The sequence below is a fragment of the Diceros bicornis genome, chromosome 18, assembly GCF_020826845.1.
Source record: "Diceros bicornis minor isolate mBicDic1 chromosome 18, mDicBic1.mat.cur, whole genome shotgun sequence".
Lineage (NCBI taxonomy): Eukaryota > Metazoa > Chordata > Mammalia > Perissodactyla > Rhinocerotidae > Diceros > Diceros bicornis.
Window position 1 is genome coordinate 43,775,696 of NC_080757.1, and position 16,845 is coordinate 43,792,540.

The window sequence follows — 16,845 nt, forward strand, 5'->3', positions numbered from 1 at the left end:
TGCGCACTTAACCGCTATGCCACCAGGTCGGCCCCCGTCAGTGTTTATTTAATATAGCTTATCTCAATTTGGACTAACCAGATTTTAAGCACTCAATAGCCACATGTGGCTATTAGCTGCCATATTGGATAGCGCAGTTCTAAATCCAGTTCACATTGCAAAATGAGTATTTTCAAAACCTGATACTTTGTAAAACTAGTAATTTAATACTAACAAGTACTGAGGAGGAAACCAAAGCTCAGTGAGGCGAAGTGCCCTGCCCAAGGCCTTAAGCTGGTAAGTGGCAGTGGTTAAGAGCAGAGAGTATGCGGTCAGATGAGAATTACTTTCTCCACAGGGTGGACGTGAAGACGACAGGAGATGCGCGGGCAGTGATGGGCACAGTGCCTGGCTCCTAACCACTACTCACACACCAGAAACATCAGCTCCATCATCACGATGCTATTAATACTAACGTCATGCAGGGAGAGGGGGCTGACGGGGACAAGGCAGAGACCACTTGGGGTCACTAGCTGGGGAAATCTCGCACCAGCTCTGAGACATTTCACCAAGACCTCCCCCCAGACAATTTGTACCACTCACCGGACTGGTGGGTGAGGAAACCACAAGGCTCAGTCCAGCTCCGTCATCCCCCGGGGGCTTCTGCTGGCCACTCACTCGGCCAGCTGCTCTGGTCGTCTCTCTCACAGGACTAGAAGGCTGCTGGCCTGAAGTGCTCCCCGAAGGGACAACATGGGCAGTGCCCAGCTGCTGCAAGCCCAGGGTGCCAGGTGCCTGGGAAAGCAGCTCCTGCTTGTGGCCACCACCTCGAGTCCCCGAGGATGCCTGGGCAGGGAGGGGCTCTGCAGGCACATCAAAGTGCAGGTGAGGGCTGGTGTCGAGGCAGCGGAGGGAAAGCGAGGCCTGCAGCGTGGGAATCTCCGTGTCCCGGCTCAGTCCGTTGGTTGGCACAGAGTTGACCTGGGCTTTGCTGAATTCCGACAACACCCTAGAAGTATTTAAACAAAGAAACGTGTGTGACGAGTTGTCAGCTAGAATGCCCAAGGCTACTGGTTAAGAATGGAAAAATGCTGTTTTGCAATTTAAAGAACAAAACCAGCCACACTCTCTTCCTCATCCACGCACTCCCCGCTCACACACAGCCTTCCTCCGCTGACACTCCTCACTGAAGCTTCTCCCCCGCTGGGCCTTAGGCAGACTGTGTGGGCAGGTGAGTTGTGGAGCCCAGGATCTCAGGTGGAAAAGCTCACAAAACAGAGAAGAAGGACTTGATGTGAATGGGAACTGACTGCCTTTTACCTTCTGAACAGGCTCACTGTGGGTCTGGAGCGTTTGTCAGCCAAACAAACAGTTGTGTGGGTGATCATTTCTCCAACCTGTCTGTGGCAGAGCCTCGGTGAACAGTCTCAGAGCTGGGCTCCCCAACAGCGCAAGCAGCTGAGGCCCCAAGACCCTGCTCGCTGCGATGTGGACTGAGGTGAAATGAGGACCCACTTTGTTCCTACAATAGTCACTGGGCAGCAGGGCTGGGGAGGGACAAGGGCTGGCCCCCCTCAGAGCTGGACTGGGTATGAAGTCAGAGAAGCCTCGTGTTCCCAGCAACCGCTGCTGGAGATCAGTGTGCACACAGGTGTGCAAGTGTGTATCCAAGTATACATGGGGTGTGTTCCTGCTCACTCCTCCGGATGGGATTGGCTCTTTCTGCCCCTCAGGGGTGCTTCTGGGGCCACAGGGAGCCAGTGTTCCTGCCTTTGTGTGCACACACACACAAGAATGCAGCAAAGCATGCTTCTGGGCCTTCTGGAATGTGCATTGGCTAGTGGCTGCTCCTCCCTCTCCTGAGGCTTCTGAGAACCCAAGGTCTGTTTCTGAAGTAAACCTGTTTGCTGTTTCCTCCTCTGCTTGTGAACTCCATGGAGTATGTCACGGACAAATGCAGGTTCACATGGCAACAGAGCTGTCTGGAGCCCAAGAGACTGCACACATCTGCCCTAATGGCTTAGACTGGGTCCCGAAGACACACCAAACTCCCCTTCATGTGGGCTTATGGAAATGAGGATTTTACTTTATTTATTTTTTGCTGAGGAAGATTGGCCCTGAGCTAACATGTGCCAGTCTTCCTCTATTTTGTATGTGGGATGCTGCCACAGCATGGCTTGATGAGCGGTGTGTAAGTCTGCACCTCGGATCGGAACCTGCGAGCCCTGGGCCACCGAAGCAGGGTGTGCAAACTTTACCACTACACCATCAAGCCAGCCCCGGAAATGAGGATTTTAGAACTCAAGTTTTTACCTATTGTCTTCTGGTTGAGCTCTGCTCCTATCTACACCATATAACCCTGAACAACATTTCAAGATATTCTAGTCAACAACAGGAGACCAATCTGTACATTTATGGGCAATTGATTTTCAACATGGGCACCAAGACATTGCAATGGGGAAAGAATATTCTTTTCAACAAATGGTGCTGGGATAAGTGAACTGTCCCATGCACAAGAATGAAGTTGGACCCCCATCTTGCACCATATAAAAAATTAACTCGAAATGGATCAAAGATCTAAAAGTAAGAGCTAAAAGTATAAAACTCTTAGAAGGAAACAGGTGTAAATCTTCACATCTTTGAAGCAGGCAATGGACTTTATCAAAATTAAAAACTTTCGTGCTTCAAAAGGATACTATCAAGAAAGTGAAAAGACAACCTACAGAACAGGAAAAATATTTGCATATCTTATATGCAAATATTATCATATATCTGATAAGGATCTAGTATCCAGAATATATAGAGCTCTCACAACTCGATAATAAAAAGACAACCTAATTTTAAAATACACAAAGGATTTAAAAAGACATTTCTCCAAAGAAGATATACAAATGGCCAATAAGTCATGAAAAGATGCTCAATATGATTAGACAATAGTGAAATACAAATCAAAACCCCAATGAGATACTACTTTACACCCACTAGGATGGCTACAAAAAAAAGACAGAGAATAACAAGTTTTAGCAAAGATGTGGAAAAACTGGAACCCTCATACATTGCTGGTGGGAATGCAAAATGGTACAGCCTCTGTGGGAAACAGTTTGGTATTCCTCAAAAAGTTAAACAGAGTTATCATATGACTCAGCAATTCTACTCATGGGTATATACCCAAGAGAATTAAAAACATGTGTCCATACAAAAACTTTACATGAATGTTCATAGCAACATTATTCACAATAGCCAAAAAGTAGGGAAAAAAATAAATGTCCATTAACTGATGAATAAACAAATTGTGGTACATTCACACAATGCAATATTATTCAGCCATGATATATCCTATACCATGGATGAACTTTGAAAACATACTAAGTGAAAGAAGCCAGTCACAAAAGGCCACATATTGTATGGTTCCATTGATATTAAATGTCCAGAATCGATGAAGCCATAGCTAATGGGTAAGGGCTTTCCTTACAGGGTGATGAAAGTATTCTTGAATCAGATAGCAGTGATGTTGCACAACCTTGTGAACATACTAAAACCCACTGAACTATACACTTTAAAATGGTGAATTTTGTGGTATGTGAATTGTATCTCAATAAACAAACAGCTGACTAATCAGAGAAAGATGTAATGTGTTTGTAGAACAGTTATGGGGGGAGGCAGGTGGGTGCTGTTCTTGCTCGAAGGCCTCACTCTAAAAACAGACCGACGTGGGCCAGCCCCCGTGGCTTAGCGGTTAAGTGCGCGCACTCCGCTACTGGTGACCCGGGTTCAGATCCCGGGCGTGCACCGACGCACTGCTTCTCCAGCCATCCTGAGGCCGCGTCCCACATACAGCAACTAGAAGGATGTGCAACTATGACGTACAACTGTCTACTGGGGCTTTGGGGGAAAAAAATTTAAAAAAATTAAAAATAAAATAAAAACAGACCGATGAAAAGCTAAGAGTACAACTTGCAGGCAGTAGGCAGTGATGAGTTCTGGAAACAAAGTGATAGTTCCCACAGACAAAGAAGGAAGGGACATTTGCTAACCAACTGTATGTGTCCAAACCATTGTGACAGAATGGGACCAACCACCTTCTGAAGTGAAGTAGGGAGGCAGATTTTTTTTTTTTTTTTTTGATGTTACTGTATTTGCATTATGTCACACAGAATCTCTTTCATTAGGTACCATTCATAATTTTATTTATTTATTTATTTTTTTCCCCCAAAGCCCCAGCAGACAGTTGTATGTCATAGCTGCACATCCTTCTAGTTGCTGTACGTGGGCCGCAGCCTCAGCATGGCCGGAGAAGCGGTGCGTCGGTGTGCACCCGGGATCCAAACCCAGGCCGCCAGCAGCGGAGTGCGCGCACTTAACCACTAAGCCACGGGGCTGGCCCGGGAGGCAGATTTTTGACAAATGTCCCCTGTGAGGTCCCTGCTCCTCATGAGCCCCTGGGAAGTGGTGTAGTGAGTGATTAAGAGCAGGGCTCCAGAGTCCACCTGGCCTTGGTTAGCACACTGCTGGGTACCCCACAACAGCCTCCTAAAGTTCACGGATTTAATCCCCTTATCTGTAAAATAGGCATGGTATCAGCACCCACCTTTTATGACTGTGACAAAGACTAAATGTGATAATATAGGCAAAATGCTTAGTAGAGTGTCTAGTACAAAGTATGTACTCAATAAATGTTAACCTCAAATTGTTATTGTAGCTGTTTTTTAATCATTGATAAGACTGCTTAGCTTCCATGTACACAAATATGAAAATGTAAGAAAAGGAGAATTAAGGAAATACTCACAAGCATTACCAAAATGATTATCAATTACAAATGAATCCTAATCTATAAGAAAGATTTTAATGACAGAGTAGACTGGGTGTTAGAATAAGCGAATGACTTAATGCCCAAGAAATGCCACCAAACAGCAAGAAGCTTGTGTGATCAACTAGAGCTTCCGCCAAATCAAAACCAAGGTCAAATGGACATTGAGGGTATAATGCAAAGTGAAATAAGTCAGAGGGAGAAGGTCAAATACCGTATGATTTCCTTCATTAAGTAGTAGATAACAACAACAATAAACAAACACATAGGGACAGAGATTGGATTGGTGGTTACCAGAGGGGAAGGGGGGAGGGAGGAGGGTGAAAGGGATAATTCGGTACATGTGTGTGGTGATGGGTTGTAATTAGTATTTTGGTGGTGAACATGATGTAATCTATGCAGAAATAGAAGTACAATGATGTACACCTGAAATTTATACAATGTTATAAACCAATGTTACTGCAATAAACAAAAAATTAAAAAAAAAAAAAAACCAAGGTCAAGGTGAAACCAAGTTCACAGAGCTCCAACAGAAGCAGTACTAGTCTTCAGGACCCAGTGAGAATAGGAGAGACATGGACATCAAGTGGAAAAGAGTGCTAGAGAGGAGATTTTGAAGGAAAGGCAAAAGGAAGAAAATTTTCCAAATTTTTGAAGAAAATGCAACGGAGAAATGAAACAGTGAAACTGCTACAGTCCTTCCACCTCTGTCTGTCTCACGGCAGTGTTTTAAAAAACTTCCTATTCTAAAATTTTAAAACTTTATGCTTTCATTTAGAAAACAATCTGAAAAAAGTATAAGTATTATATACATGTGTACACATGTGTACACACATTTGTCTGTGTGAAATAAATAAAAAGCATGTCCTGGAGAGTCTGGATGGCCACCTTATAAAGTACCCCTGCCAAGTGATTCTGAGCCTACGGTCTTCCTGAACATGCGGACCATTGTGTTGGTGGTACCTGCTACTATTTGGCAGTCAAGGGCCACTAATGGAAGTACAGAGATGGGCTGCATATGCTAAGAATCATTTCCCCAAGGGAAGGCCTCATGACAATGACATCTGACAATTATCACTAACCAAGGTTTTATTGCAGTGTACATAGAGACGAGCAGCAGAACTGATGTCACAGGTACCCAGTAGTAACACCACCTTTTGAGCACTCACATGTGTCAGGCACTGCTCTGAGCACTTTATGTCTCAACTCATTCCATCTTCCCAGCATTCCTTTGAAGCATTCTCACCTCCATCTCACAGATGAGGACTTCAAGGGTAGAGTAACTTGCTGAGGTCACCACGCTGGTTAATGGAAGACTCAGGCAGTCTGGCTCCTGAGTCCACATTCTTAACCACGAGACTGTACCCATGCTTCTCAGTGATAATTATAATCCAGACCCAACAAACACCAAAGAAGCTATTCAGGGCTGTCAATCCTCTATTCACAAAACAAACTGCAATTTGGTTTCCGCAAAACATTAATAAATTTCATTTGGAATGTTATGTGTTTTGTAATTTTTATGTTTAATTTGTAGATGTTTTGATTTTATAGGCATAAGAGTTAAAAGCACAAGGTATTTATGCCAAATTTTGTTATAAAAATTTAAGTAACATAATAAAAATAACTCAATGAAATCTTAAGTGTTGGTGAGAATCTTTCCCCTTAAAACATACACTCCACGAAATTCTGGTCTCTGGTTCGGAGACTAACCGCAAGCCCAGTTCTAAGAATGATGGTGCTAGACGTGTGTCTGTGCATCCGCGCTTTTAGTGCTCGCTGGTTCCTCACATCGCTGTCCGGTATTGGTCTGTACATTCCCACCCTCTTCCCTGAGTTCCCAAGGAAAACCCAGGACAACACTTCCCACACAGGGTGGATGGTCACTGATTCAACGACCTTAGGCTGGAATTTTCCAATCATAAGACTCATGAAATATAAAGGCAGGACACATGACAGAGAGAAGGCTGGCTGCTCTGGGGGAGGAGGGGGAGACAACAAGGGACTCAGGGGAATGAGCCTAAGTCACGCCACAGCCCAGCCATCTCTGGTGTGGGGACTGCTTCTTCCCAACATGTTATATCTAAATCCTTCTGAGTGACCTTTGAAAATTCTGTCTAACGTGCTCAGTGCTCAGGAGCCGTTTCTGGAGCCTACCAGACATTCTTATGCGTGCAACTCACTAACAGGCACCTGATTTGATTCTCCAACAGCCCTATGAGGAAATCTCCATTTTAAAGATGAAGAAATAGAACCTCGAAAAGAGTCAGCAATTTGCCTGACATCACTGGACTTGTAAACGGTAGAATGGGTTGAAACCAGATCTGCTCCAAGCCCAGTCCATTATACCCAATCCCGGTGTTATCCCCACACCAGATGGGAACCCTGTAAAGACCTGAACCAAGGTGGAGGGGGCGGGGAACAGCAGGAATGGAAAAGATCCTAAACGCAGGCTGACGGAATGTGGGTCTGACTGAAGGAGGGGCTTAATAAAGGCTATCGTTTTTTACCTATTAAATGAGCAAATATCCACAAGTTTGATGATACCCTCTGTTCACAAGGCTGAGGAGACACAGGCACATTCCTGATGGAGTGTAAACAGGCAATATCTGTGAAAATTATAAATTAACTTATCCTTCGGCTCAGGAACTTCGCTCCTGGGAATTGACTGATCAGAGATACTTGCACAGAACTAGAAGACCACATCTACCAGGTTATTTATAGAAACAATGAACTCCAATGTCCACTGAATACAGGCTGATTCAACAAACTAAGGTACATTCATACAATGAAAAAATATGCACTAGAGAAAAAAATGAAGAAACTGTGATATGAAAAGATCTTCTCCAAAACAAGGTGTAGAATAGTGTATTTATCCTAGCTTTTGTGGAAAGAGGTGGGAGAATAAGAAATAAGAAGGACATTTTTAAAATGTTTATATTCATATTTGTTATAGATGCATTTAGAAATATGCAAAGAGTAAGCAAGAACTTAATAATTACAGTTACAAGGTGGAAAAGACTTTTCACTGTATACACTTAAGGTTTTTTTTAACCATAAAAATAGATTATCTATTCAAAAATTAGTAAAAAGCCTGAATGAAGAAGGCTCTGCCCAGGCTCCCTTCTCTAGTCAAGTCTGTCACTCCATGTACTCCTCCTCCACACACTTGCTTGTCCACATTTGCCTACCCCACTCCAGGCATCATTCAGGTTTTGTGTCCTCCAGGAGGTCTTCCGTGAGGTTACAAAAGATCACCTTTGTGCATTATGCTTCATTTTATTTTTTGTAAGTTGTAAATATGGCTCTGAACTATTTCCTTCTCTCTAGATGAAGAAGACAATAACATTTTACACTGAGTCTTAGAGAGATCAAATAACTTGTCAAAGGCCACCAAGGAGAGAGCTGGCGCTTGAACCGTTTCTGAGCGCTGTCTAAACCCATTCTCCTCACTGCCCCTCTTTTGCCTCCCGTTACAGCTCCCAGCACCTCCAGCCCCTGAGGAAGAGGGATGATGTCCCCTTTGTCTTTATGCCCCAATAGAGTTCAGTGCAGAGTGACAGGCAATCACATGCTGTAGGAAGGAAGGGAGGGGAGGGAGGGAAAGAGGAAGAGAAGAAGAAGGAAGGAAGAAGAGAGAAGAGAAGGAGTGGGGGAGGGGTACTCACTCTTGCAGAGATGGGTCTGAATCATCCACATTTGCTGTTCCTGGGTCTGAGTCGAAGGACATGGGCTCTTCAGAATGGTCTGGACTCTTGGAGCCATTCTCTTGGAGCAGACAGCTATCCGAGTTCAGGCTGCAAGAGAGCTGGGACAAACTGGCCGTGTCCAGGCTGAGGGAGGAGGCAGTGAGCTTCCCGTTCCGGCGGATCTTATGGCCCGAGTGCTGGACTTCGATGTCCTCCGAGCCTGAGGAATGGGAAATTGAATCCAGAGACTCCTTCCGCTGTAGTTCTGTGCCAGAGGTAGTGAGAGGGTCGAGCTCAGAGAGTGGGCACAGCCCAGAGAGGGCCAGTGGGGTGAGCGTCCACTCATTTAGGATGGCGGACTTGTAGGAGAGTTCGAAGGATAAGGATGTGAGTCCCTGCAGGAAGCTGAGGAGGAACTCGCCCTCCTCGGCGTCTCGAAGCAGAGCTGTGGGCTGATAGTACTCGCGGAGTCGGGCCTGCTCTTGGAGGAGCAGCTTCAGGTAGCACTCCATCAGGCCGTCGTTGAGGGCCAGCCGCAGCCAGGCCCGGCAGCGGCCCACATCCGTGCTGACAAAGAGCAGGTGCTCCAGTTCCGAGATGATGTGTCTGAGAAGGCGGAGAACAGACAGTTTCAAAAAATGACTTCAAATCACTGTGATGATGTTTTATTCACTGGTTAGCAAGAGCCAATAACACCAACTGCAAATATACATAGGCCTGAAAAATTCTTGGATAATGGTGATCTAAGGAGAATTTAGAAATATTAAGCTATAACCCACAACTTTTTGAGGTTGGTGTCATGAAGGATAATTGCCATTTTTGTTACAACTACCCCTTGGGCCCCTGACATCATCCGCTCATCTAAGACATGTCTGCTGAGCCCCTAAGTGCAAGTCCTTAGAGCTGTGAAGACCCAAGGTAAAGACATGGTCCCTGCCCTCTGTCCAGGTAACTGCCTTTCAAGAGCACACTGAGGTGAGCCCTGTTGTTAGTAGAGCTGGGGTAGGGTGCTGGGCAGTCATTTCCAGACTGGAGTAAGAAAAACGCCATAGAAAGGGCAGTATCTGAGCATGGCCTTGAGGGATTTCAAGAGGCAAAGATGGAAGGAGAACCTTCTAGGCACAAGGGACTGACAGAAAAAAGGTATAAAGGGTAGGAAAGCAAGAGACCCGTAACAGGAGTGGAGAGACTCCAACTACAACACGGGGAGGAAGAACGGGTGATTTGGCTGCAAAGCCAGGTAATGCAGGGTCTTGAGTACCAAACTAGTGAGGCAAAGTAGGGCAACAGTCCCCACCCCGGCTGTGCATCAGAACCACCAGGGGATCTTGGTCAGGATACAGATTCCGGGGCCCCAACCTAGTGAATCAGACTCTGGGCTGGCGTTGGGAGCCAGAGGCTTCAGGTTTTTGCACAGGAAAAACCTGACCACAGCTATGCAGACTTCAGGGTGGGCTGCTCTGAATAAGATCAGATATCCCACATGTACCAAACTCAGTTCCCAAACGCCTTGGTCTGATGTAAATGCCCCTCCTCTGAGCCACCACAGTCCCCTTGCACATCTCCTCTACGGGAGTGCAGACCACACTCTACAGGACTCAGTGACTGAGCTTCGGTTAGCTTAAGCTCGGTAAATGTTGACTGGCTGACTGACCTAAGGAAAGACAGAATGAGATAAGGGGGACAATTAGAAAGTCATTGTTTGGGCCGGCCCCATGGCTTAGCGGTTAAGTGCGCGCGCTCCGCTGCTGGCGGCCCGGGTTCGGATCCCGGGCGCGCACCGACGCACCGCTTCTCCTGCCATGCTGAGGCCGCGTCCCACATACAGCAACTAGAAGGATGTGCAGCTATGACATACAACTATCTACTGGGGCTTTGGGGGGAAAAAAAATAAATAAATAAAATAAAAAAAAAGAAAGTCATTGTCACCCAGGAGTGAGGTAAGAACCTGAGATAGGGCAGTGGCAGTAGGCACGGAAAGGAAGATTAGAGACTGACAAGGCCCCTTTTGCTGAAGGTGGCATTTAGTCACCCTTAGAGGCACAGTGCCAGCTACTTGCTCCAAAGCCCAGGCAGGTAGGGGCAGGGCCACAAAGACAAGGGTCTCAGGTGCACATTCAGAGGCTCTGCTGGATTCCACTCTTTAAAAAAAATACCTGCTTATAAGTATAACATTTAGCGCACAGATGTTCAAACATTCTAAGGCAGGGTCAGCAAACTTCTGTAAAAAGCCAGACAGTAAATTCTTAAGGCTTTGCAGGCCACACAACGTCTGTTGCAACTACCTAACCCTGCCAAGTGTGGTAAAAAGGCAGCTCCCACTAAAGGCCACCAGGCCAGGGGCTCGAGGCAGCCCCAGGCTATTACCTGAGGGCTGAGGGGCTCCAGCCAGCTTGGTCTATCTCACCCATCTCTACTGTAGAACCTAGAGCGTCTCTTGCTTTCCCGCACAGCCGGAGAGGAGAGCCCAGTGTCCCACACTCTGAAGCTCCTCCCCAAAGCGGAACCTCCCCAGCTGATCTCACTTGTGGGTGACAGCTTTCAGGAGGGGCCAGAAGACAGGCTGCGGCAGAGGCTTCTGGTGGGCACTCTTCTTCCTCTTCCCTCCCGCCTCAGCTCGGATGTGCTTGGCGTGGAGGCCGTGGATGAATACAGCCTCCAGCGCGCTGCACATGGTGTTGGCATCTCCGTCTTCGCTAGTGACCACTGTGTCTGAGGACACGTACTGCTTCTGCAACGCCTTCACGGACCCCACTAGCTTCCTCTTGATGACCTAGACAGTGCCAGACACAACACAAGCCTGTAGACGATCACATGGTGACCCCCGGAATGTACCTCTGCCTGTCGCCAAACCCATGTGCACCCACACGTGTGCACACACCTATGTATGTATCTATACAGCAAAACTAGCACATGCTAATTATAGAAAATAAAGCATAGAGAAGAAAAGGAAAATCACATACTTACAGCACCCACAGATACTGTTATTTTTTTGCAAAGATATTTGTGTATTTTTTTGTTGTAGTTTTCTAAAACGAACTTCAGTGAACTGATAGCATATAAATCTGTGTTTAAATATTGGCTCTATCATAGTTACAGCTATAGGAGCTTGAGTAATCCATCTTGGACAGGGGCGAGGCTTTCTACCTCATTTACATGACCAAGATTCCACAGAGTCAATAAGCTAAGAAGAAAAAAGCGCTGCTTTAGAACAATAGAACCACCCTGAAAACAGGAGCATGGTCTACATTAAGAAGGATCCTAGACCTGGCAGTCAGAGGCCTAGGTTCAGTCTCAGCTCTGTCAGTCACCAGCGGGGTCACCTCAGACATTTCACTTAACCTCTCTGAGCCTCAATTTCCTCATCTGTTAAATGGGAATAATACTTCCTGACCTATAGTGCAGGCGGGATTACTCTTTGAGGACAAGACTAGTTTTTTATTCATTCTCATGTCTTCAACACTTGTCCTGGATATAAGTCCTCAATAAATGTTTGTTAAATGAATAAATGATAAAATACACATAAAGTTCTTTGGAACTTTGGAGTAAAGATGGTTCTACCATAACGTAAGTACGTCAAAATTACCTAAGTGTTTGGAAAAGGACTAGAAGGGATTGCAGAAAAACTGGTTTGAATTGTTAGGTGGTCACAGATAAATATTTTACCATTTTATTTTTATTTTAGCCAAAGCTGTTAATGTTCTTTGAAAAGTTAAATGTTCTTTTTTTATAACAGCTTTAACGAGACATAATTTACATAGCATAAAATTTCCTCATTTAAAGTACACAGTTCAATGGTTTTTAGTATATTCACAGAATTGTGCAACCATCCCCACTACCTAATTTTAGAACATTTTGATTGCCCCAAAAATAAACACTGTACCCATTAGCAGTCACTTCCTATTCCCCTCTCCCTCAACCCCTGGCAACCACTAATCTACTTTCTGTCACTATGGATTTGCCTATTCTGGACACTTCAAGCAAATGAAATCATATAATATGCAGCCTTTTGTGTCTGGCTTCTTAGCATATTTTCAAGGTTCGTCTACGTTGCAGCATGTTGTCAGTACTTCATTCCTTTTTATTGCCAAATAATATTCCACTGCATGGATATACCACATTTTATTTATCCATTCGTCGATTAATAGACACTTGGGTTGTTCCTACTTTTTTGCAACAATGTTGCTATGAACATTCATGCACAAGTTTTTGTGTAGATATATGTTTTCAATTCTTTTGGGTATACACCTAGTAATGGAATTGCTGGGTCATATGTAACTCTATGTTTAACTTTTTATGGAACTATCAAACTGTTTTCCACAATGGCTGTACCATTTTACATTCCCACCAGCAATGTATGAGGGTTCCAATTTCTCCACAATCCCACCAACACTTAGTTTGTCTGCCATTTTGATTACAGTCATCCTAGTGGGTGTGAAGAAGTATCTCACTGTGGTTTTGATTTGCATTTATCTAATGTCTAATGATGTTGAGCATCTTTTCATGTACTTATTGGTCATTTGTACATCTTCTTTGGAGAAATCCTTGGTCTTCAGGTAACCTATATTAAATCCCCATTGTTCTTTGTAAATTCTCATTTTATCATCAATAAGATGATCTTCTCAGAGCCTGCTTCTGCTATAACTTTTTCTCAACCTGAGGCCTCTCTTTCTGGGCAGTGCTCATTCATTTTAAAGTGAGAAAAACTGATGAAATGGCTGTCCTGTGCCCCTCTTCCCCACCCTTGATCCTCCCTAGCCGCCTACCGGGATGGCAGCCCGGGGGTCCAGTCCATTCTCCACCACTGAGAGCATTTCCACTCATGCAGCAGCTCCTGCAGAGAATCACATGACACCTGCAGAAACAGATGGCAGTCAGATGAACAAGCTCTGAACTCACCACCCTCAGTCAATCCCTGCCCCCCAGTAGGCAGCAAGTCAGCACATTCTATTCAAAGTGCAACCAAAAGGACCTTGAATACAAAAGTAAAAACCAAGAGTGGATTTTAAGGAAGGAAACAAGGAAGGAAAAAAGTCTGAGGGCTGGGATCTTGGGAGCTGAGGAGCCCTGTGTGCCGTGGGGGGGGGTCTGCCCCAAGGGGTGGGTGGAAAGGCTCTTTCCTCCACACCAAACGCTGCCACAAAAAGCAGGGAATGAAAGGCTTGTTTAGGCACAGAGCTGAGGGTGCAAGGGGGCGCTGCAGTGGAAGGTGCCAGGAACCCACAGGAACCAGGAAGCAGGGGCTCACAGTTCACACGCAGGGCCTGGGCCCTGCAACTGCCCCCACTCCTGTCCCTGTCCAGTGTCTGCCCCTCAGTGATGGAAAGGATACTGAAACAGCTTCAGAAAGGAGGGTCTCTGGCTGCGTATCTGCTTCTCCTCCGGGCTGCGAGGGTCTAGCCTGAGCAGCATAGGGACATGTCTAAAGGGGAACAACATGGGTTCTAATCTCAATTTGCCACTAACCAGCTAGGCACGCTGGGGCACAGTACCAGGCCTCTTAAATGGAGGTTACGAATGTGGAGAACACCTAGCACAGGGCCTGATATGTCCCAAGGATAAATGGTATCTATAAGACAAAGAATGCCACTGTCTAAATGAGTATGCACATGTAGTTGAAGTCAGTACACATGGAAAGCCCTCAGGGAAGCTGTTTTTTTTTTTAGGGGCAGGGGAGGGCTGAGGGTGAGGAGGGAGTGGGGGTCGGTTGGGGCCTCAGCCAGAGCTTGAGGGGGGCTGCTGGCTGGCCTGGCCACAGCCCAGTAACTTGGACAGACTGGGACTGGGCAGGCACATTCACATCTAGACAAACCTCTAGTGACCACACAGCTGAGCATGAGGGGACACAAAAAAAAAGGTTATTGCTGTCTCTGCTCTCAAAAACTTATGGCTCAAAGAAGTTAATAAAACCAAGGCATGCTAAACGGGCTTTGTACCCTTTACACATATGGCCTCATTCACCCCTCATAACCACCCTAGGAGTGCTGTTTTATCTCAACCTAACAGATAAGAAATAGAAGCTGACCCAGGTCAAGGAACTTCCCAAGAGCCCAGAGGTAACAAGTGACTGACTCCACCACCTGCCGCCAGGACGAAGCCAACCCCAGCTCAAGGGAAACCCCCAGACTCCTGAATGAGTGCACTCACCTCCCTTCCAGAAGAGGTGGGTGTGAGCCAGGCCTAAGGCGTCGGGGGAGAGGGGGTGGGGAGGGGACTAGGAGGAGGACTCCAGCTGTGGGCCCAGGCGAGAGGGCGCAAGGGAGCATTAAGGTCAGTCTGGTTTACAGGAGAACAGTGGAGCGTGAGGTTTGGAAATGAGAGAAGCAGGGTGGGCCTGAATGGTGGAAGATGCTCTGATTCATCCCTGGTCTCCGGAGGCGGCAGAGGGTAGAAGGAGCAGAGCCAAACTCCTTCAGTAAGGACATGCAGAGGGAGGAAGGTGTGTGCGGAGGATGGCCCTGCAGAGCCAGCTCTGGTCAGGGTGTGACAGACTGCCAGGAAGAGCACTGTCCCCTGGCCGCAGCCCCTGCCTGACAGCCTCACCCTTCGCCACGTTCCCCGCTCTCTCACCCATCCGGGATTCTCAGGGCCCTCCTCTGGAGACCAGCTCCACACCGTGGCTACCAGGGCGACAGGAAAAGGGGTGTATGCTGTGGTCAGTCTCTCCTGGAAACATACCTAATCATGGGGGCTGGGTTCCTTCGAGGCTTCCTTGCGCAGCCCAGCAGGCCATGTGCATGTTCTTTGGCTGCATGACCCTGGGCTCTAATCCCTTTCAGCAATTCCAGCAGCCTAAGGCCTCCCCTCAGGTCTGCCCTTCTAGACGGAGCCTGAAGTTCCAAAACTGCCCCTCCCTCGGCCAGCCACAAGGCCAGGCCCAGGCAGGGAAGGGCTCCTACCTCAACAATCTGAACAACAGCCTGGGTCCATTAAGGCCTCAGTAACTAACTAACTGAAAATAATAGAGTGTTCATTGGAGGGAGGGAGGGTTGGTTATTAGTAAGTGGGTGCCAAGTAATGGTCTGCTAAAAAACCAAAGTAAACTGATGCTGAGAGGTCAGAGCATGGCCAGACAATAGACAATGACTATGGCCTAAAACAAAGTGTCAGAAAAGCCACAAAATGACAACAGCGCAGAGGAATCCAGGAAGAGAACAGCCACTTGACAATTCATAAAACAGGACTCAGACTTTGGGGTTCAGGCCATAATTCAGGACACACCTTTCTTCGGAGGAAGCCAAAGCAACCTACCTCTGTGTGTCTGTTGCATAACGCCACAGGGAGGCAGGAAAGCGGCTCAGAGCAGGGATCTGACAGTCTCCGACCCTAGAACGCGCTGGTGGAAGCAGAGCCGGGCTCTGGGTCTCCTGACTGCTGAGTCAGTGCTCCACCATCCTCCCGGGTGGCCCAGACCCCCAGGCTACCATCCTATGGGACTGGTTTCATTTCCCGTCCTCAGAACACTCTGCATTGACACCAAGAACCAAACCAAAGAGAGGTGCGACTTCAAGAAGACCTAGGCTGAAGAGGGTAAGGAGAGAACTTGGGCAATACCCCCAAAAGGCTCTTCCAACATCACGGGTGGAGTTTAGCAGAAAAGGTGACTTCTATCTGTCCTTTAGGAAACTCCAAACCACGTTAAGTCTACCTCTCACCCTAGCATTGATTCACCCTGACACATCTCTCAAAGCTTCTCTGATCTCATTCTCTAATCTCATTTCATTCTGTTTAACAGAGGAAAAAACTGAGGCTGAGTAGAAACGGGCCCCAGGTAAGGGACAGAATTCTGTGGTTTCCTCATCCCAAGTCCTGTGCCTTTCACCAGATCAAACTGTTTCAGGTCTTTGGTTGGAAGAGTTTCAGGCAAACTTATTACTTATAGGCTCTTAAGAGGCTCAGAAGCTCCATTTTATCAAATAAGGCTTAAAACCAACAAGAAACAACCTTGTCCATCAGATCTGTAGCCCCAACCAGCTGAGGCCAGGTCCTTTCCATGGTACCCAAGTTTCAGAGCTGTCCTTTCTTTCTTTTTTTTTCTTGTGAGGAAGATTGGCTCTGAGCTAACATCTGTTGCCAATCCTCCTCTTTTTGCTGAGGAAGAGTAGCCCTGAGCTAATGCCTGTGCTCTTCTTCCTCCATTTTGTATATGGGACACTGCCACACATGGCGTCAGGAGCAGTGCATCTGTCCGCGTCTGGGATTTGAATCTGCGAACCCTGGGCCGCCAAAGCGGAGTGCATGAACTTAACCACTATGCCACCGGGCCAGCCAGAGCTGTGCTTTCTTAAACATTCCAACACACAGTTAGAAAGGAATTGTTCTGGTTGTTTTTCTTCATTATACTGCCTGGCCTTCTATAAATGTCCAATTTCA

General features: G+C 46.6%; 1 protein-coding gene across 2 annotated transcripts in view; it reads right to left on the reverse strand.

Annotated features, from left to right (window-relative positions):
- Positions 1-16,845, reverse strand: part of PLEKHM1 (pleckstrin homology and RUN domain containing M1) — a 44,235-nt gene that overhangs the window by 24,425 nt on the left and 2,965 nt on the right. The window contains exons 2-5 of one of the 2 annotated variants that reach the window (XM_058561248.1): positions 13,239-13,327; positions 10,998-11,245; positions 8,452-9,078; positions 583-988 (exon numbers count right to left, since the gene is read on the reverse strand). In XM_058561248.1, coding sequence (XP_058417231.1) covers positions 583-988; positions 8,452-9,078; positions 10,998-11,245; positions 13,239-13,286 — 1,329 coding nt within the window. In that variant the 5' untranslated portion in view covers positions 13,287-13,327. The other variant, XM_058561249.1, reaches the window with a different exon arrangement.